We start from the raw sequence: 23285 nt of genomic DNA, 5'->3' as shown, positions 1-23285 counted from the left end.
TTTTCTTTTCAAGCAATACCGCTTTCGCCTTCTTTTCGAAATCACTCGAGCTGAAATTTCTTGTCGTAACAGACTTCACATCTCAAAATTCGGCTTTCTCAGATCTTCCTTTACCAGTTTACACTCTTCACCTGATGCGTGCTACTTCGGATTGATTTTCCCTTCCCTTTATTTGACTCGATGGAGTAACTTCAATTTGGTGGATTCGGAGTTAGGGTTTACGCTTTCTGATTTGAACAGGGAGGTCGACGATGGCATCAACGAGGTATGGGAATACCTCTCAAGAAAATCTCGTAGATTCGACTCCGTTGCTTGCGAATTCAGGAGGAAGTCGAGATGATGATCGGAATAGTCGATTTGGTCGGGCACCGACTTTACGCGGTGCTGCTCGTTTCCTTCGGAGAGCGAGCAGTCGACGGATGATGAGGGAACCATCGATGTTAGTGAGAGAGACGGCTGCGGAACAATTGGAAGAACGGCAGAGTGATTGGGCTTATTCGAGACCTGTTGTAGTTCTGGATATTATTTGGAATTTAGCGTTTGTTGTTGTAGCTATCGCTGTTCTTGTTTTGAGCCGGAAAGAGACCCCTTCTATGCCTTTAAGGCTCTGGGTTGTGGGCTATGCTCTGCAATGCGTGTTGCATATTGTTTGCGTTATTGTTGAATACAGGCGTCGCCACCGACCTCAGCGGCCATTAATTTCCTCGGAGCCTATTGGAAATAGGAGTAGTGGGGCTCTAAGCTCAAGCTCTCGGGACGGTGCGGGCGATGCGGGCGAGTATGATGAATATGCTTCAGAGTCGCAACAGGACGAGGAAGGCACCAGGTGTGCCTGCTAAGGCTTTTCTCGATGCCAAAGATAATTATATTGATTCACCCATTTTAGCTTAAAACCATTTTTGTCATCAACAGTCCGTGAATTTCATGGTAACTGTGTTATTATTGCTGGTGGGCTGAGAGAGCTGTTGATAGTTTTATATAAGTTAGTCTTCAAATTTGAAGGGTTCAATTTGCTGAGAGACTACATATTTCTGCAATATTTTTACTGACATAGTGGATAATACTGTCATGCTAAAATTTGTGAACTTCACTCGTATTATACTTATATTCCCTCTCCCTCTTTTCCACCAACAGCGTTGCAAAGCATTTGGAATTTGCAAATACAATGTTTTCATTCATATGGTGGATTATTGGATTCTACTGGGTATCTTCTGGTGGCCAAGATTTGACCCATCAGGCGCCTCAGCTTTACTGGTATTTAAAAATATTCTGTTCCAACTTTTTTTTTTTGGGGATTTTGTTACTCGATTCTGATCCTTAATATTGTTTTGCAGGCTTTGCATAATTTTCCTTGCATTTGATGTTTTCTTCGTCGTTTTCTGTGTGGCCCTTGCATGTGTGATCGGTATTGCTGTTTGTTGCTGTCTTCCGTGTATCATTGCAATCCTGTATGCTGTTGCAGATCAGGTATGTCACCTTTGTTGCTGTTTTCTGCTGACTTGCTGCTTGTATTCTCTATTTTTAGTGTTTTTATTTAATGTGCGTTTATTAGATTGACATTTACTTTCAATTTTGGGATACAAATTTTCTGTAATGATGGAACCTTAGCAGATGATGAGTGATCTAAATGGCCTATTTGCATGGTTTGTTGAACATGAGCTGGTGCAGATACACTACCTTGGACTGACCCAATCCCAGTTGGGTATTTTGATACCAACCAGATCCAATTTGAGTGTTTGGATCTACTGAGATTTGAGGAAGTTTATTTTATTTGGAAAAATATTATGTTATCTTTTGTTAGGATGCGTAGGACAATAATTTAGTACTTTCCTGGTTAGAGGTCTAATTTAGGAGTCTTCTGATGCTGCCTTACTTGAATAAGGCTTAGTCTTCCAAGATCTCCAAGACTAGACAAGTTTCTAGGCCCAAATCTTGATTTTGGGTATGGTGTATGTGGGGGTTCCTGAATGGGTGGGTTCCCTAATTGGGTTTGAACTAGTGGTCTTTGAATTCCCTGGTTAGGGTAATTGGGTTAGATTGGTTATTGGGATAGTATAGCTTTTGGAGTGGGGGTATATGGTTGATGGGGTAGGTTCTTGATATATGGGATGAAAAACTACAGAATGGGGTGAAACTTGGAATGAGTGTAGCTCTTGCTGCCTAGAATAATTTTCTCAGGTTTCAACAAATTTGGATGGTGGAATGTGGAGATATTAGGTTTCTTGATTTTGGAGGGAAATTGGGTGATAAAAAAAGAATGACCAGATCTAGAGATTGGCTTGTCTTTGAAGACTTAAATTTGGATTGAAGGTAATAGGTATGTAGGTGGATTGATGGTTGGAATTTGGGTAGAACTCTTGGCTGGTTATGGAGATGTAGTTGTTCTTAATGTGGACTGTAAAGAAGAGATTGGACCGGGGAATGGGGGTCCTAAACAGAAAACAGAAGTGGATGGTAGGGAGATTGATGCAGGCTGCAAGTAATATCTGAATGGATTAAGGTGGACACTGAAGGCTGAACTCTGATCCCAACCAGCTTCGGGTTTCAAGGTTGACTTCACCTTTGGATTTTCATTTCTCCATTGATACAACTGAAACTTACTAACAAATACAAGAGGAATTACTTGATGAGAAGCTTTCTTATTCAATATTCAGACTGATCTCTCCCCATTGAGTGGGGCTAGAATTCCTAATAGGACGTAAATTCCTAGCCTGATTCTAACTTAACTTATTTTACTTGAGTTGAGGTCTTTATGGTTAGACCTGTATAAGGACTGGATGGAAATAGTAAATAAGTACGTGTCTGAAAAGAAAAGTCTGATATGCCTAATGTCCCCTCCAAGGTGGTAAAAATACATTATGCCACTGGTTCTATTGAGTACTATTGTAATTCTGCATATAAAGGATAGAATTGTCTCTAGGATATTATTTTGTGATCCTACATTTCTTTACTAGAAGACTGAGTGTGTCTCGTTGACACAAGTCAGAAGTTCTCAAACCATTCAACATGTTATTGGAGCCAAAGTTTTTTGGAATTTGATATCACACAAAGAATAAATCTGAAAAAACCCTAATACTTCCTCCCTTTTTCCTGTAGCAACACCACAAGTCCCTGTTGCACCACAAACCACCGCCGCCTGCCCTCCCAGCTTCCGCCTTGCTTCTCATCATCGCTAGATCATTGATAACCCTCCTAGATCTCCACCACCTCCTCACGAGGCTTCACCTCCCAATTGTGAGCCTTCCCTCTCTTCCAACAGCCTTTTTAGCCACCAGTTGCCTTGTTCAGGCATGATGGTGGGCCTTTTTCTCCCACCAAGGGTCTCTTTTACCCGCTAATGGTGTACCTTCCGTAATGAAGGATCTGTGAGTTTGATTGTTTCTCAAATTTTTCTGGATCAAAGATATGTCCACCTCACAACTGGTTTGGCTGAAGTGGAGGAGGCTCCATTTATCCGTGGGCGAGATTTTTCCTCTTTCCGTGCATGAGCTTTGTTAAACTCAACAAGACAAATTAGCTAAGATGGTCTTGATTTGTTGCACTTGTGGTGGGTTCTTGCGGTCTTACTAGTCATCTTCATGGTATTGTGGACATGTATAAAAGCTAGATTTGTGGCCAGAGGATTTACTTAGACATATGGCATTGACTATTAGGAGACCTTTGCACCAGTAGCCAAGATGAATATGGTACGACTTGTGAAAACACATGCAGTAAATCAAGGATGGGATCTTCAACAGATGGATGTTAAGAATGGCTTATATAGAGAAATTCAAGAGGTATGCATAGATGTCCCAATGGGATACATGACTCCAGAAACTCATGGGAAGGTATGCAAGCTCAAACGTTCTCTCTATGGGTTGAAGCAGTCCCCATGAGCATGGTTTGGAAGGTTCCATAAGCCCATGGTGCCCATCTGTTATAAGCAAATTAATTCAATATTGTACCCTATTTATCAAGAAAACCAACACCGGCATACCAAACTGTAATTGTACGTAGATGATATAGTTATCACTGGTAGCAGTACTGCCGAGATTCAGCCCTAAAAGCTCTGTTGGGAGTAGAGTTTGAAATCAGTGAGATGGGAAAGGTGAGTTTTTTTTGGTTATTGAGTTAGTATATTCTTCTATACCATCTCTTAGAGATAAAGTATAACTTGGATTTATTAATAAAGACAGGGATGGTAGAATGCAAGCCAACTGATACACTTGTTGAGCCCATCTTATATTTGATGGCGTGGACAAGACCATCTACCAACGGGTAGTAGGGGGACTTATTTACTTGTCTCACGCTAGACTGACATAGCCTTTGTAGTAAGCCTGGTGAGCCAATACATACATGACCGCATTCCTCTCATCTAGATGTTGTCTACATAATATTGAGGTACTTAAAGGCAGCCCTGGAAAGGGAATTTTGATTTATTCTCATGGACATCTTAATCTTGAAGCTTATACTGATGCACACTAGGCAGGGTGTCCTGATGATAGGAGGTCCACCATTTGATGTTGAAGCCCACCCTTTAAAAAAAAAGGAAAAAAAAAGAAAAGAAAAGAACTTGTTGAAGTAACTAAGAAATCAAAAGGCCTTCCCCCTCCCATTTGATGCTGCAAGCTAATTGCATACCTCGTTTAACCTTACTCCTGAATTGCTGGCTCTAAAGTCTAATCCACATTCTACTGAAACACACATACCTTCTGATTTCAAGTTGAAGTCGCCAACTCTGCCATGTCCAATGGACGTTTTCCCTCTCCTCAACTCCAAAATAAACTTTTGACCCCTTTTCTAGATGATAAGCTTGTTTCTGATCCTTTTTTCTTCATATTCCTTTAGGTCTTGCCTACTTAAGTTCCCTTTCCCCTTTTTTTAGAATTGCCTCTTTTTCTCTTCATTCTTCTGTCAAAATCTTAATTTAGTTTCCTGTTAGGGAAATGACCTAACTACCCTCATGAAGTTTTGATGATTAAAAATACATATAACAAGTATCTAACAAATCTACTTTGTAACTAAGCAAGCCCAAAAAGTGTAAAAGAGTATACACTCAAGCAGAGGGCATACATTGCATTAAAGCAGTCCAAGTGGCGTATAAAGACCCAGATTGGGGGACTCAAGATATGGAGGACCAAGGAATGGACGTACCCATGTGCAACTTCACTCTAAAGACTCGAGAATGAAGAGAAGACAAGCTTGAAGACCATGCATATAGAATAGGAAGGTGGCACATATAAAAGGATGCATTTTTCAAGTTTGTATTTTTATAACACTAATCACAAGGGCAAAAGGGTTTAGGTTGATTCTTGGGGGTAAAAGGAATTTGATTTTTCTTGGGGAAAGCCAAGCCCTCAGATTGTGTGTTGGACAACTGTGGACCAGATTGCTTTGGTCGACCAACCGCATCCTAGAGTGCTTGCGTTATGAATTGTGGAAGCCTTCTGATGGGCTGGTTCATGCCACGATTGACTGTGAATCGACCATTAGGCTGCTTGTTTACAACGACTAGTATTAAATGGCTTTATTAAGCTGGTCGACCGTGGGTTCAAAAATATGACTGTTTTCCATCCGTTGTGACCAAATTTAAACCCTATCATTTGGCTGTTGGGGTCTTGGTGATTCTTTGAAGCATGAATTCCAAAACCATTATAGCCCCCATAATCTTGCTTTAGCTCTAGCCAACTAGTCTCTCTAAGATCCAAAATTCCTTTGGAGGTTTGTCCTCCTTATCAAGAAGGCTGATTTGTTATCTCAAGGTAGATTTATTGGAGCTTGAGACCATTCAGGTGCATACATTCTTCATCCATACAAAGGGTTTGTGCGACACCCTAGAGGTATGTATAATTTATTTTTGTTTAATTATTCACTAGTTCTTGGGTGCTTTCCCTAGGATAAAAAATTGTTGTAGAAGGTGCTTTTCCCTAGACAAGATTTTGTAAAGGTGTTGTTTCCCCACCCATTGTATTGAAAGGGACATACTAGTGGAGATCCTTCGAAAGGTTTAGAAGGAAGTGGACATAGCTTCAGTTGAATCGAACCCGTATAATTCCTTGCGTATTGTCTCCTTTGTTTGTTGACTTGCTTTTGTTTTTTTACTAGTAATTAACTGTTTGGAAAATTCAAAATCCAGTATTTTCAACCTATTCACCCCCTTCTAGGTTGACTTTCATTTTGAAGTTTACCCCCCCATGCACTAACTCCTTATTGTGTCTTCATTTGAATCCCGATGTTACAGTACCATGCTTCTTGTCTAGAGTCCATCTTATTTACAACTCTGCCACCATCATTATAACTTCGTAGGTATTACTGTTTCAGTATCCTTTGAATATAAACATATTTATATTCACCATGGTAGCTAACAATGAAATCTATTGCAGCAGGATCAATACACTAAGAGAAACAGAATTTAATAAGTGAAAACCTTTTATTTTCTTTCAATTGCTGTTTATCTATTATATATGGAGGAGAACATAAAGGAAAAGGAAAAGAAGTATAAGGGAGTATAGAACTTGCTAGAAGAGCATAAAACCTTTTTATTTTCTTTCCGATGTTACAGTACCAGATGCAAATGTCTGATGTTGCTTCATTTTCTGGTTCAATATTAAAATTTTTGCTTCACTGTTTCCTGAACGACTTCCCCTACGATGTATATGAAAACAGGAAGGTGCATCCAAGGAGGACATTGAGCAACTACCGAAATACAAATTCCGGAAGATTGGCGACTATGAGAAAGTCGGTGGTGAGATACAGGGGCCTTTTGGAGGAATAATGACTGAATGTGAATCTGAAACACCCATCGAACATGTTCTTTCACTGGAGGATGCTGTGAGTTGCTCTACTTAGTGTTTGTGGAATTGCATTTGTATCTTGTCACCATCTCCATTTGTTCCCATTAATACATTATTAATGATAAATCCAAGTATAATATTTCATGGGTGTCTGACAAGTTTTTCAAATTCTACTCTAATGCAACTTTGGCTGGGCTTAGATTGAGACCTTGTAGGGTTGGCACAATGGACAGGGTCATCAAAATGTGACAGCAGATGTTAGTTATTATTGTAGCATGTATGGAATTTTATGAGATAAACTATGGTCTACATAGGTTTTCTCTAAAGTCGGGGATGCACCCTCTCATATTTTCACATTTACACTTGAATCTTTTGGTTTTCACTTATAATATATACCTGTCGACTCGATAATTCTTAATTCTAATAGGGTGGCAAAAACACTTATGAAAAATCCTGGTCTGGGTCAGAAACGATCTATTGGGCTATACAGACCCAGTCTGAATCCAGGTTTCTGGATGACAGGATGAGAATGTGTGCCCATCAGCCCATTTCCTACTCTTAGTGTCTATATCTGACCTAATCTTTTCTGAATGCATCATCTGTAAGTGTTAATAATCACCTAAGGTGATGTTACTAAATATAACTTAAGAAATATTTTTATTGCATGACACATCGTTTTGAGGATGTAATCATAAAAACTAAGAATTAGACAATAAAGCTCTGACGAACTAAATAGATGCTTAATCTTAAACTTAAGCAACCTTCTATTTTTTCACAACTTTATACTCAAAATTTGCACAAACCATCAATTCTCAAACATAGACCTGACCTGATTTCAAATTCAGACAAATTGTCCTTTTCTGGCCCAAATCTAACCATACAGGACAGTATAGGTTGGATGCTTTCTGTTAAATTTTGTAATTTGTAAAGGCATCCTTGATTTTGGAAACCATATATACAACAAAAAAAACAAGCCTTATCCCAACTAAATGTGGTTGGCTACATGGATTCTTGCCTTCCAATTATCTCTTGTTTGATGGCATTCTAGATACAAGGCCTAAGCTATGCATATCCTTTCTCACCACCTCTTTTAAGTTTATCTTAATATGCCCTTAGTTATTCTAATTCCTTCAATCTGGATTAAATTACTTCTCCATACAAGGGCATCTACAAGCCTCCGTTGAACATGGTTGTGACACGTCAAACGACTTTCTCATAGCTTATTGTTGAAAAATAAACTTAATCAACCAAAACAGTGCGATAACAAGAAGAATTGAGAAGTAGAAGAAAGAAGAATAGAAGAGAAGAAGAAAGAAGAAGAATTGATAGGAGTCACATAAGCTTGCGATTCTAGCTTAGAACTCCTAGAATCGTGGTAATGTAGTACTGTATTTGATTGATCAAAACAATAGCCAAATAGGACCTTTCACAGGGAATCAATTTCAGATTTGATAGACTTATGATGAAACAAAATTCAGATGTGAAAGAAGGCTGAAACTAGAGTGGTATTATAAGGATAATAGCATAACAATACAGGCTGAATATATATTTAAAACAGGGGCAAAACTATGATGAAGAAATTGAAAGGACAATATGAGGGAATTGAGAATAACAATGTAATACTCGGGCTTCACACTGCAAGGTGGATTGATTGGATCAAACACCAACCTACCTTGATCAAACACAAGGATTCTCCATAGAGAAGGAATGCTAACAAAGCAATTTTATTTCAATTGATGAGTTGTATCTCACCTCTTGCATAAATCTCTTTATATAGAATTCTAAAGAGACATAAACATTAATGGTAACGTCCAATCATTAGCTAGCACCACCTACCTATTAATAACTTAACTACTACCTAAGGAAAACTCCTTTGACAATGAGTTCTTTTATTTTCAAAGCAAAACCTATTTTATTGACTTTACAAGAACTAGACTTGGGCTTAGGTATAGACCATGAAGACCAAAATATGTGGGCTAACTTTAACCCACTAAAACAATCCTAGCCCACCACTAAAACAGTCCTAGCCCATGAAAGCCATGGGCTGCTTTGGGTGATAGCTTTAGGCCTTTGATGGGCCTGACCCAATGGGCTTCTTCTTTCTTAAATATGTCTTCAATTCTGCATCAATTCTCCCTGGCTTGAAAACATTCGTCTCCGACGAATGGATGACTGATATGTAATGCTCATACCAATCGTGATCAAGTTTCTCAAGATTTTTAGCATGAATCCAAGTGCTATCATGTGGTGGACGATTCTTCCATTTGAACTCACCCTTGCCTTGGTTTAAACATTCGGTAACAGGTGCCATGACTGCACTGAAGTTTCGAATGACTTTCTTGTAAGACGATGCAAGTTGATGGAAATTACGAACTTTAGTGATTGTCCTTGGGTTAGGCCAATTGATGATGCTTTTTATCTTCTTTGGATCAACTTCAACCCACTGTGTCATAACCCTCGTGAAGGCACTAGGTGCATTCGTCAGATCAAAAAGCATGACTTTCCATTTAAATAGCCCATCCTTGGTTTTGAAGACAGTCTTCCATTTGTCTCTAGGCCTAATACGGATATGATGATAACCACTTTTGAGGCCCAATTTAGAAAAGATCTTAGCCCCGGACATCATTTCTAACATGGCATCAAGTCGCGGTATAGGAAACCTATACTCGACTGTAATTTTATTGATTGCTCGATTGTCCACACACTTATGCCTTGAGCCATCCTTCTTTGGAGTGAGTAATGTTAGTACAACACATGGACTTAAGCTCTCTTGAATGAATCCTTTATGTAGCGACTCATCCACCTGTCGTTTGAATTCATTGTGCTTTGCTAGGCTAAGGTGATAGGCTGGTGGGTTTGGTAACACCGAACCCGATACCAAATCAGTGGCATGCAGAATATCGTGCATAAGAGGTAGCTCATTAGGCAATTCATCAGGAACCACCTCAGGAAAATCAGAAAGTAACTCTTTGATAAGTGGAGGGAATGTCACCTTAGGTTGAGGGGTAACTTCTCTCGCAACAAGAGCCAATAGCCTTGTGTTATGGTCAGTGTGAATGAACTCCTGGTGTTCAAGCTTTACCTTTTGAGAGTCACCAACATGCTTATTGAATGTAGGTTTTTTTTTTCCAGTTAAATAACTCTGTATGTGCTCTTTGAGGGTTGGTAGCACAACTGGAATTCTTTGGGGTCCTCCCATATTTCTCCGAGTAAGAAAATTGGCTACAGAATGAGTTGGATGGGATTCTTCACCAAGTGGAGGGTGAGGAGCATAAGTAGAGGCAGCTACTCTGGCCTCCATTTCTGAGAACCTCTAATCCATTTGCTTCTGGTTCGCAGTGATATGGTTGCTTAGTTGTTGAACCATCTCCATCATTGCCGCCATAGGATTAGTTGGACTGGATGGTCCAGAATTTTCACTCCCTATCATTGTCTCTGATACCAAATAATGTAGTGCTGTATTTGATTGATCAAAACAGTAGCCAAATAGGATTTTTCACAGGAAATAAAGTTTAGATTTGATAGACTTAAGATGAAACATAATTTAGATGTGAAAGAGGGCTGAAACTAGAGTGGTATTATAAGGATAATAGCAAAACAATATATACTGAATAAATCTTAAAAACGGGGGCAGAATTATGATGATGAATTGAAAGGACAATATGAGGGAATTGAGAATAACAATGTAACACCCGGGCTTCACACCGCAAGGTGGATCGATTGGATCGAACACCAACATATCTTGATCAAGCATAAGGATTCTCCATAGAGAATGAATGCTAACAAAGCAATAGTCTAGATTACAACTTGAGAAGCAAGCCATCTTGCCCTCTATAAAAGGAAATAAAGAGTACAACTTATGGACTGAATTTTCTAGTCTTCTAACTCCTAAAATCTGCCCAAAACAGAAAGTACTGAAAAAGAAAAGTTCTAAAATTAGTAACTAACAAAAAATAGAAACTATGCTTTCTAGAAACTCCCAAAACTTGTGTAGCAAGATTCCTACATTAGAAATAGAAGGTAGAGTAGCATCACTGGCAAAATATTGTTCATGTGAACGACAAAACAGCCAAAAACTTGCGAATACTTCAACACTTATCATTTATCATAGCTACTATCAAACCAACTTTGATATGGTCATTCCTAATATTATCCTTCCTAGTTTTGCCACTCAATTCTCGTAGCGTCCTTATTTCCACAACATTAAGCTTATGTGTATGATGCTTCTTAATAACCCAACACTTTGCTCTATGCATCATAGCTGGTCATACGACAATCCTGTAGAATCTTCATTTGAGCTTTATATGAAATACATCAATCACACAAGAGACCGAAAGAACTCCACTTTATCCACCCTATTTTAATTCTTTGGGAAACATCATCCACTATATCACCTTTGTTTTATTTATGATTGAGTCAAAAGTACCTAAAGTAATCACTTTGTGAAATCTTCTTTCTCATCAAGTTTCACCACCTTATCATCTGCCCGATCATGCCTAAAGTTATACTCTAGATATTCCATCTTCGTTCTACTTAGTTTTAAGCGCTTTGATTCTAAAGTTGTTCTCCATGATTGTAACGTGCAAACCATATTTATGTACCATTTAATCTTGAATGGGTTTGCAGCATTCTTACTGACACAAAATTTGGATGACTTTCCTTTTTATGAATTATGATTGGTTCAGTTTGCCATCACTTAATTGGCATACTAACATACAAAGTGGTTTCTTTGTCCAATAATGTTAATTTAATTGGCTGAAACCACCCGAGTGTAAATTATATTCTTGTGTAATGTGAATTAACAGGAAATGAGGTCTCAGTTTGTTTTTGGCCCCATTTGTTTCAGGTAAAAGCCACAGAAAAGGGAAATTAGCCTTTGTGAAAATAATGAGACACCAGTTGTTATTACAAGAATAGGAACCGGTGCATGTCTGCTTGTTAGAAACCTCAGTGTTTTAAATTTGTAACAATCCAGTAGTTTAGAGATCAGAACCAGATGTAAGAATCCAGTAGATTAGAACCAGAATCAGAGAAGAACAAGAGAGGCGATAGACAAGAGAGAGGAAAGAGGAGAAGGGGAAGAGATGACTTGTGTATGCGAGCTCCCTCTCTCCTACTTTCTAAATTAATATTTGATATTGGTTAGGATATCTTTCCTAAACTAAATTACAAAAAAAAGGAAATACAGTATTATCAAAATTAGAAAGTTCTGAAATAGGAAAGTATCATGGATATGATTTACTTTTTGACCAAGAAAAAGGAGAAATGAAAGCTAGTAAAAAAGGGAAATACTAGCAAGTATTTACTGCCAAATATAACCCATGATTTTTAACAAAATAATATGTAAATTTAGTGTCCACCACATGAGATGGACATGTATTGTAAATGGTATTTATTTTGTCATTTGGAAGAGTGTTAGTGATATAGCTCTGTATTTAGGAATTCAACCAAAGGTAAACTACTAAGATCTTAATGAAAGCTGATCCAACTTGGGGTTTCAAGTATGGGGATGTTCAGAGTCTGTGCTTCTTAGATGAGGATGGGCCTTTCGGGTAGTGATGTTTGGACCGTAATGAAGGATTGATACAAGTGTAAAGGTCTAGGGATGAGTTTTGGGGTTGGTTGAGGGGATATTGGGAATGACAAGTCAAAAGGGGTTGGAAGCAGAATTTGGGGATGGGGTTTGGATATGATGTAGATACTCTGGTGATGGAGGTTTCCTTTGAAGGATGAGGATTTCTCTAACAATCTTAGGTTAAAGTGAGTTGTGGGTTTTCATGTAGTATTAGAGCGGTTCAATCGCTTTTGGTTCAACCCCAAAAGAACCGTCCCATAGGATTTGGTTTGGGGAAGACTTGGACTTGACTAAGTACTTTATTTCAATTTTTGTTTTAGTCTTCTATTTGTTTTAGTATTCCCACGTGAAGTTTTAGACTTTGTTCTGGATTTTTATTAGGATTTACATCTTATTTCCTTTAAATAGCTTGTACGAGGATGTAATTTTCAGATTGAATTGATTGAAGAGTTTCATTTGTCATTGAGGGGTTTCCTTCCGCCTATTCTGCCTCCCTCTTCTCTTAATTCTGCTTCCATTACAGCCAAGGTTGTCAAGGCGGCAAGGTGACCAAAGCGATTGGGGCTCCGCCTAGGTGATTAAGTGACAAAGCGGTTGGGTCAAATTTTGTCAATACAACTACAACAACAACAACAACAATAAGCCTTGTCCCAACTAAATGGGGTCGGCTACATGGATTCTTGCCCTCCAATCAGTTCTGTTCGAGGCCATGCTAGATACAAGGCCTAAGCTATACATATCCTTTCTCACCACTTCTCCTAAGGTTATCTTAGGTCTACCCCTAGTTCTTCTAGTTCCTTCAATATGGATTATATCACTTCTCCGTACAGGAGCATTTATAGGTCTCCGTTGAACGTGGCCGTGCCACCTCAAACGACTTTCTCTAAGCTTATCACTTATGGGAGCAACTCCCAGCCCAACTCTAATATGATCGTTTCTTATCTTATCCATCCTAGTTTTGCCACTCATCCATCTTAGCATCCTCATTTCTGCTACACTGAGTTTATCTATATGATTCTTTTTAACAGCCCAACACTCTGCACCGTACATCATAGCTGGTCGAACAACGGTCCTATAAAATTTTCCTTTAAGCTTTAATGGAATACGCTGATCACATAAGACCCCAGACGCACCTCTCCACTTCATCCATCCTATTTTAATTCTTTGGGAAACCTCATCTTCCAAATCACCTCTTTTACTTATGATTGAACTTAGGTACCTAAAACAATCACTCTGAGAAATCTCTTTATCGTCAAGTATCACCACCTCATCATTTGGCCGATCATGACTAAAGTTACAAACTAAATATTCTGTCTTCGATCTACTAAGTTTAAAGCCTTTTGATTCCAAAGCTAATCTCCATGATTCTAATTTGGTATTAATCCCCACTTGGGTCTCATCAATCAACACAATATCATCCGCAAAAAGCATACACCAGGGGACCTCATCTTGAATATCTTTGGTTAATTCATCCATTACCAGTGCAAATAGATATGGGCTTAAAGTTGACCCTTGATGTAGCCCAACTGTTATCGGGAATTCATTACTTTGTCCCCCCACTGTTCTAACACTAGTCACCGAACCATCATACATATCCTTAACTATATCTATATATTTACTTGCAACACTTCTTTTCTCTAGTACTTGCCAAATTAACGCTCTAGGGACTCTATCATAAGCTTTTTCTAGGTCAATAAATACCATATGAAGATCTTTCCTACATTCTCTATACTTTTCCATAAGTCTCCTAATTAAGTAAATAGCCTCCGTTGTAGATCTTCCTGGCATAAACCCAAATTGGTTCTCCGTAACTGTAGTTAAGTGTCTCAAACGGGTTTCAATTATTCTCTCCCATAATTTCATCGTATGGCTCATCAATTTAATGCCCCTATAGTTATTACAACTTTGAATATCTCCTTTATTTTTGTAAATTGGAACCACAACACTTCTCCTCCAATCATCTGGCATTTAATAGTCACATTCATCCAAAAAAGAAAGCATTCAAGAATCATAATTATGAAAAATTATCCAAAAAAGAACACAAACATAAGTTCATCTCATCAAGCATCATAACAATGACTGTACCAACACGATAAATTAATATATCTCATTATTCTGATTTCCAAGTTTTCGATATTGAGTATGACTCATGCTTCACATTCCGTTGCCGATGGGCACGGGGTCCTATGTCATTTTGGGCCTTGGAGTTCCTTTGCAATTTGGGCCTTGATTCCGAAATGACTAAGCTATTAAATTTATATATGGCTTTGTAGAATAAATTTTGATTTAAAAAAGAAAAAATATTATGTACAAAATGTAAAAAAGGCAGCTGCTTTAGCGTCTAGGCGGCAATAAGGCGCACAAGGTGGCAAACCGGTAGAGTTTAGGCGTAAAAAGGGAAAAAAAACAGCGTGCCAATTAAGCGGTTCAAAAAGGCAGTTAAAAAACCGCTATGTCGCCTAGGCATGCCTTTGGCGGACGCTTTGACAACACTGATTACAGCCCATCGTTGCAGCCCTATACCAGGCCCGCATCATCTGGAATCAGAGCTGAAGATTCACCTCCCATCATCTTCTTCTTCCTCTATTTGCTCTCCTCCACTGTTTTATCCGTGCGGAAAAGAAAAGAAAAGAAACTGCTGGCAGCAACCAGAAGAGAGGAAAAAGAAAAAGAATCAACAGCATCCAAGAAGCAGTGAAGCCGTGGAGCAGAGAGGCGTCAGATTTCAGAACCGCCCCCCCCCCCCCCCCCCCCCCAAAAAAAAAAAAAAAAAGAAAAGAAAAGAAAAGAAAAGAAAAAGAACAGCAGAAGTAGAGATTGATAACAAGAAGCAAACCAGAGAAGAGCAGACTAGAAGAAGATGCAGAAGGGAAATAGATCTGGGAAAAAAATTGAAGGACGTAACTGACGAAGAAGAAGAAGAAGAAGAAGAAGAAGAAGAAGAAGAAGAAGCAGAAAAAAGAAAAAGAGGACAAATCAAAGGACAGAACAGAGAAAAAAGTAGTAGGATGAACCAGGGAGAAGGAAGGAAAACGGAAAAACCAGAGGAGAGAAATAGTATGTGGGTTTTCTCTTGCTTTCTAGCATTTGCAGTTTCATCTCCAACTCCAAGTTGCACTGCAGTTTCCTTATTTTCATGAAAACCACGATAAGTTTCCTTTTCTCTTTAAACCTATTTCCCCCATATTACCCCCATTTGACTCCTTGGTTCTTATAGGTCTTTATTTTATTTTTATTTCCCACTGCCCTTCCATCCTTTTGTTATTTCCTTCACTCCTACTTCTTTCTTTTATTTCCAAGCTTACCCTCCCCCTCCTGGACGTACCATTTAAACTATCCTTTTCTGATTTTGATTCCAAATTTACAATTTCTGCCACCACTTTTAAAACTTCTACATTAGTTATTAGTTTGCCATTATTCTTAAGTTTGATTTATTTACTGTTTTGCCATTCCTCCCTTTCCTTGGGAGTATTCTACTGTTTTCCCTTCACCAGGGTAGCCAATAGTGAAGTCCTTCAGCAGTTAAAGTCTTATAAGGCTGACTCAGATGCTAGAATTGATATTATTACTGTTGATATGAGTTCTATGAAGATGATGATAGAATCTATTCAAGCATCTAATGATCAATTAATGGCTTCTGATAAAGAAAAGCGTCCTTTGGTACTGGGGAGTTCTTTCAACTCTGACCATCCTCATGGTACAACATTGATATAACCGCGATTCTAGGGTTAGGGGATTTGTGATTGTTTCCCTAGAATCAGTGTTACCCTAGTTTCCTTTCTTTTGTGAACCAGCAAAGTAATTATCAAGCCTGGGAATGGGAGATTTTAACAAACCTAGATGGATGCTTAAGTTTGGGAAAATTAGGGTTTTGGTAAAAGATTGGGATTAAAAAAATCTAAGGGGCTGTAGAATTTGGTTAACCAAGGAATGTAGGATGGGTTTAAGGTTTTCTGGAGAAGTTAGGCTATTGGGAAGATCCTAGGACAAGTTAGGATCTGGCTAAGATATGGGTTGGTTTTGAGATGGTTTGGGTTTTAACAAATTTCCTATGGGATGGCTTTGAGATACCCGGAATCACCTGAGAGCTGAAAAGAAGGGCTGCCGTTAGGTATGGAAGGGTTTAGGGATGATGAATGAAGGCATGTATAAAGAGATGGGCTGTTATAGGGTTCTTGGCTGATCCTTGATTGGGTTCTTGAATTCTTGATTGGATCTAGGGCTTTTACTCCTTTCTTGATCTATCTTTCTTTTGTTCTTTCCTTTTTTCTCTTTCTTGAATTTCTTTTTTTCTTCTTCTAACTCTGCTGCAATATCAAGGAGGGGGAAGAGGGAGCCAAAAGGGAGAAAGAGGAGGGAGAAGGGTGCTGCAGGGTTGGGAGGGGTTGCACAAGAAGGGTGGGGGAGGTCGTTGGGTGCTAGGGGAAGGGCTAGGGTTATTGTACTTACTTGGGGATGAGAGTTCTACTACTGTAACTGTTGAGCTGATGCCGGAGACTGTAAGCTTGCTGGAATTGATGAACACTTGCTGAAATTTCAAGAACTTTTGTTGAAATTGAAGAAGAAAACTTCCTAAACCCACCGTGGCACCAAGAAGCCCACGACCTTGTTTGCCTCCAAACCAGAATTTTATTAATCAATTTCAACTTGAAGATTACATGGCTGGAAGGCTTTATTTATAGCCTCAAATAAAGAGATAGAAAAGCACTCTAAGTTGTTTGCCAACTAGAACTCAAAGTGGCTTACTAAACTATTCTTGACTTATGTTTTGACTCAAAAAAGAAAACTCAATGGCGAACTCTAGAGGACTCCAACCCTAATTCCAAAGGTAGGTATGTAATCCTAAAAATAAGGAAATTAAAGTGGACTCAAATGTGGATCCCAACCTAACTGGGAATCTCACCTAGACAAAGATTCTTGATAATCAGAAAAATAAAATAAAAATATGTCTAAGGTCCAGACGACATCCTAGACTCAATAGGACCCATACCTAATTGTCACAACGTTGAGCAAAATTACCAATATACCCCTAGATCGAATTAAGGGTTCTTGAGAAAAAGAAAGGGGGGGGGGGGTAGCCTGCTTACATCAACCACCCAAGGTCACCAACCCTTCCATTAGCACTGCTTCGAACACCCCCAGCTTATGCAACTAGCCATTATGATGATTGTGGGGCTGATAGAGCAGCAAGGTTGGATGTTTCAGAATGCTACCTTGACTGGATTCATAGTTTGGAGATACCTTTTTTAGATGACATGGGTTAACTGAGGGCAGAAAAATATTATTTGCAGAAGCCAATTGAAGTGTACAGCTTGAGTATGGTGGATCAAGCAACGACAACAAAATCAACCTGAGGCATTGGCGTAATATCTACTTGGGCTGAAATGCATGAATTTATTAACAAAAGGTTTTTGCCTAATAACTACAAGGAATGCATGCACCTCAGATTTGCACAGTTGAGAGGAGAACCTATCTGTTGAAAAGTGCGTTAATAAATTTTATTATTATGCTACTCGGTCTGATTTTGATTGGGATGAAGAAGTATTGGTGGCACAGTTTTGTAATGGATTGCATCCTCAGAGTAGTGCTGCATTTGCTTCCTGTAGACTACACATAATGGAATATGTTGTATAAGTTGCATATCAGGTACAAGAGAGTCTAAAACGACCGTATACTAGGAGGACTTTCTCAAATACCTCCTCTATGGGTAACAGTTACAATCAGCCACAACATGCGTTGTAAGAGAGGTTCTTCGACAAACTCCAGATGTCTGGCTCAACAATGGCATCCTCACAGCCTAGTCGATGATACTTGCCAACTTGGCATGGTTCCGAAAACCCTTCTACCATTTAGTGCTTCATGTGTGAAGGGTATGTGCATAATGGTTCTTAGTGCCTTAATAGATCAATGTCCTACACAAGGATAACATTCCTTCAGAACCAAAGGAACAACCACCTACAGGAACAATCAATTTGGTGGCTGAAAGTGCTCTGGAGCCTTATGATGTTAATGATGAGAGTCACGATGAGAAGCGATATTGCTATGTTATTTGGCCTTTCTTAGCTACACACAAAGTCCTTGATGAGGAAGATTAAGATTGGTATCGGAATAATATTTTCTAGACCAGAGTGTGATGCAACAACATCCTATGTGATATGGTGATCGACCTAGGCAGTTGCACCGATAAGATGCTGTTTAGAAGTTGGGCTTGAAGAGGAAACTTCATCCAAACCCTTACAAGGTTGCATGGGTAAACAACGCAAACCTCAAATTACATGAAAGGTGTTTGCTTGTGTATTTTATTGGTGGACTAATTGATCAACTCCAGTGTGATGTTCTTCCTTAAGAGTCTGCCACATTCTTCTAGGACGCCCATAGTCGTATGACAAGGAACCCAAGCATTCTGATTATGAGAACACGTATTCCTTCCTGCATGGTGGACTTGAGACGGAATTCCTCCCAGCAAATGATATTCCGTCTATCAAGCTTAAGAAGACTTCTGGTACATACCTTCTATGATGGTTTGACTTGGATGGCATTCTTGGAACTTATTTGGGCTTGTTGGAGTTGAGTTCTTTTCAGAGGATTATTGGTGCAGTTTGCCAGTTTCAGACCGGTTCAATAGCTTCCAGTCCAACCCCAAAAGAACCAGTCCCATAGGGTTTGTTCCAACAAAGAGTTGGACTTAAATAAGTATTTTATTTTAGTTTTAGTCTCTCTCTTCTTCTTCCTTTTCTTTTTTTTTTTTTAATGATTGTTTTAGTATCCTACATTTGGTATTAGACTTTATTTTGGACTTTGTTTTATTTTTTGATTAGGATTTGCATTTTATTTTCTTTAAATAGATCGTATTATTGAATTGATTGAAGAGTTTCTTTTGGTATTGAGAGATTCCCCCCCCCCCCCCCCCCATTTTACTTCCCTTTCTTCCCCTCCTTTTCTCCTAATTTGCCTAACATAACACCACCTTGTCAGCCCTATAGCAGGCCTGCATCAGGTTTTGGGGTTCTAGAGCAGTTTAAGTCTATAATGAAGGATAGGATAATGGGTTTAATGGGACTCTGATAGTGCTCGAGTGGAGGATTTATGGTGTGAAGATGTGTATAAAATAAGGGCTGAAACAGATGGACAGATCTTAGATCTGATATAGAGCCTTTAGTGGATTGATGGTGGTAGTTAGCTTGTGAATCAAAAAGAAATTAACTGGGAATAAGAGGGAATGGGGATATTCTCCTTACCAGGGCAGCAGGCTTGTAAGGACAGATTCAAAGACCGATTACACAGTTGGCTCTTATGGAGTTAGGATTTTAAATCTAAGCGCTAACGTCAACAACCGGTCGGACTATCGGGGCAGCTATGAAGTTAGATCACCAGTGAGTGTCTATACCCGTGAATATGGAACACAACTTGCAAAGTGAAGTTCTGAAATAATTAATCTGTTCTTTACTCATTCCCTCATGTGGGTAGCTTAGGCCCTAGGCCAGTCAAATACATGAGAGGGGTTGGTCCTAACTCGAAACTGATTTGGAAGTCAACTCCTACAATGAAGATGATTTTACAAACTCCTAAAACATAAGGAATTGTCCCAAACTACAGGAACCGTAGTCATCTGTCACGGAGGCTGCTTTAAAAGAAAGTATGACTTAAATTAATGTGACCTAAGTGTCCCTGACTTAAAATACTGAAACTAAATGATTGAACTTCAAAATACTATTACTAACAGAGCTTTTGGTAGCAACTTTATAAGCTCTGTTTAGCCATAGTCTTCCTGTGGATGTGGCTCTTCGGATCTATTTCTGATAGTGAGTCTGACTGTAGCATAGGTCTCCATTAGCAAGAAGTCATCTTTAGCTTCAAATAATTGTTTCCTCCTCCTTGCCAATGCACTCTCAAAATCCCAAGAAACCTCTTATATTGTCCTGAATTTTGATTGGGTTGAAACTTGAGATGTGAATAAGGGATAAGTTGCCCTGTACTTGTAATGATAATTGGTCTCAAGTCAATTCTCGTCAATGTGGTGATAACGAGTTAAATCTAATATATTCTATGCAAATTTTAAATTATAGAGCTTCATGTTTTACTTCTTTTGACATTGTGTTGACTTCATAATAATGGTGTTTCTGTTTGCCAGATGGAAAGCTTGTGGCTTGTTAACTATATTTACCCAACAGTGCACATAGCTTATCCAGTGCTGCCTTTTCTAATTATCATCCTATATTTGTTGCATTAGGACAACTAGTGGGTTGGGTTCAATTTAGGTGGGTTTAGTAATTGGCTGCCTGGTGGTTATAATTAGGCTTGGGCTGAAGCCGATCTTTGATTGAATTTTAATCAATAACTGGCACTAATGCTCTTATTTGGTTCTTAGGAATGTTGCATTTGCCTTTCTGTCTATGATGATGGAGTTGATCTGCGAGAACTTCCTTGTGGTCACCATTTTCACTGCACCTGCATAGACAAATGGTTGTACATAAATGCTACTTGTCCGCTCTGCAAGTACAACATCTTAAAGAATGGAAGCCAAGGTAGGGAGGAGGTATGAGTTTTAGCTGTTCCCAGCCTTTTGAGCTTCTCTTTTGAATTCTTCTCGTCAGTGTGCCTGTCAAGTCACACTTGAGCATGATATGTAATATTTTCGGTTAGAGGCCTGTTGCTATGCATGTACGTGTTCTAACATGCTAGTCCGCGTGTGTTGTCTCTTGCTTTCAACCTATATGCATATTAGGATGCTGAAGTGGCTGTGTATATGTTTTTTAATTTTACAAGAGAGCTCATGAGATTGCTCTGTAACGGTTTATTTTTTCTTTCTGTCTTCGGACTGAATTGTATGAAATGCATGTAACCTGTAAGAAGTTGGTGTAAATCTGAAACACTGTGGATGGCCATGAGATGGGAGTGGAAGGGTGTAGACATTGACCTGGGGATGTGTTACGTGCTAAGGTAGTTTCTATTGCTACCTTAAGCTCCCTGTAAAATTACTCAAAACTCCCCCTACCTGAAAAAAGCACATCTCTCTTTCCCCCCCCTTAATTTAAGATCCCTAACTGCCACTAATCCCGTGCTGTCTCACCTTTTACTGTAACCCCCCCCTGTATCCCCCTGCTGTCTGCTCTGCCACTTCCTCTCTAAATCTACCCTCGCTACTTCTATCTCCCTTAGCATTTTCCTCCGCTCATACTCACTTGTTCTCGATTCAGACACCTCCGGCCACTCTCATCTATCTTTTTTTTGCTTTGAGACAGATTTTACCCCTGGTTCTCAAATTCAAATTGAGGGTTATTCGTGAAGTGGGGAGAGGGGTTATTACTTATTGCTTGAATTGAATGGTGATACCTGAATTCAAGTTTGAATTGTAGCCTGGGTCACTTGGTTTGGTTTTTCATCGGTGTTGGAAATGATTGTTAACCCACATGTCGAAAGATGACTGTCAATCTGTTCATGAGAAGGTAGGAAAGGGATGGTGGTTTTGGGATGGGGTTTTAGCTCTCTCTTTTTAAAATTAGGTGGAATCGGGGTGTGTTCGAAGAAAGGGAGGGTACTCATCTCCCTGAAGTTTGGGTGACATTCTTGTCTAGGTTTATACAGGTAATCTATGCATGAGTGTTGACTCATGAAACACCAGTGGGTATAGAAATGCAGAAAATCTTACTTATGAACTGGATCATCTATAATGAGTGAGTCTCACAGGTAGGAAGCCTAGTAAATGGTAGCTTTGTGTGGAACTGGCTCAGGCACATGATCATAGTTCATTACCAACGATGATGCCCATATAATCTTGTATTAATTATTGCAGGTTGTGTTTGGATACTTTCTGAATTCAACTCTTAGTATGCGCTAACAATTCTATTCTGGGAGATCACTTTTTCTGTAAAAGCGTTTTTACATGATTCAGCACTAGGAGATTGTTCATCGTTGGAAATGGGCTTTTGATAAATCTATTTCAAAAATATTTTTAAATTAGATTTATAATCTAAAACATTTAATTTTTGACCAAGAGCGCAAGGTAGAAGAGCAAGGTGATGGGGGCTTGCGAGTAGGGTGGGGGTGGCCTTGACAGACCTTTACCCTCGTTTATTATGATTTTTTTTGTTTCTCGAATAGAACGTGTCTTACATGTTTTATGAAAGCTATTTTTCAAACTATTTTCACACCAGTTCGTTCTTCAAGAACAAATGAGCAAATCATCTTTAGGCTCTTTTTGGTATCAATTATCATTCTCAATTATGAGGTTTTTTTTTTCATTATTTTAACTTGTTTGGCATCTATTATCAGTTTTATTTTTATTTAAAATGATAGAAAAACTTTCAAAATCCATAATGAACTTTTTGTTTATTATGAATTATGGTAAAAATTTCATTCTCTTCATTTATACACAAATTTACTTAAAATTTAATGAATAAGATGAGGTAAAATAGTCAATACACATTTTTTTATAAACTATATTTTTTTCCTCCTTTACCACTTGCTCACTATTATTTACTAATAATTTTTTATTTTGACACCAAACTTATTTTTCATTCTTTAATTTATTTTTGATAAAATTCACCAAACTATTTTTCATTATTGACCAATAATGAATTATTGTACTTATTTCTTTTAAATAGGCATAATAGATAATGAGAATTGATACAAAAAAGAATCTTAGTTGTAACAAGCATCTATTCATTATTCTATTCTCCAAGAACCAACAAAAGCTAAAACTGTAACTAAAACTAATACCAGACGACTTCTTGATTTCCAAACATAGCCCATAAAAGAATTTGTGGTCATTAAGGGTAAGGGTGTCAATATAGTATCGGTAATTCGGTATGGTATGGAACCGTACCGTATTTCAAACCATCAAACCAAAACATACCGTACCAAATTTAAACGGTACCGTAAGAAAACGGTATTTAAAAAACGGTTCGGTATGAAATCGGTATTACAAAAAACGGAAC

General features: G+C 38.6%; 1 protein-coding gene across 1 annotated transcript; it reads left to right on the top strand.

Moving 5' to 3' along the window:
* Nucleotides 1-21346, top strand: LOC149030119 (E3 ubiquitin-protein ligase At1g63170-like). Its single transcript, XM_089142426.1, has 5 exons — nucleotides 1-826; nucleotides 1135-1254; nucleotides 1335-1467; nucleotides 6646-6810; nucleotides 20717-21346. The coding sequence occupies exons 1-5, from the start codon at nucleotides 252-254 to the stop codon at nucleotides 20888-20890; spliced, it is 1167 nt and encodes a 388-aa protein (XP_088998552.1). The 5' UTR covers nucleotides 1-251; the 3' UTR covers nucleotides 20891-21346.
* Nucleotides 21347-23285: the final 1939 nt, after the last annotated feature.

Source organism: Hakea prostrata, chromosome 1, assembly GCF_041222555.1.
Source record: "Hakea prostrata isolate BN-2017 chromosome 1, UWA_Hpros_2, whole genome shotgun sequence".
Classification (NCBI taxonomy): Eukaryota; Viridiplantae; Streptophyta; class Magnoliopsida; order Proteales; family Proteaceae; genus Hakea; species Hakea prostrata.
This window is presented reverse-complemented; position numbering and strand designations above follow the sequence as displayed.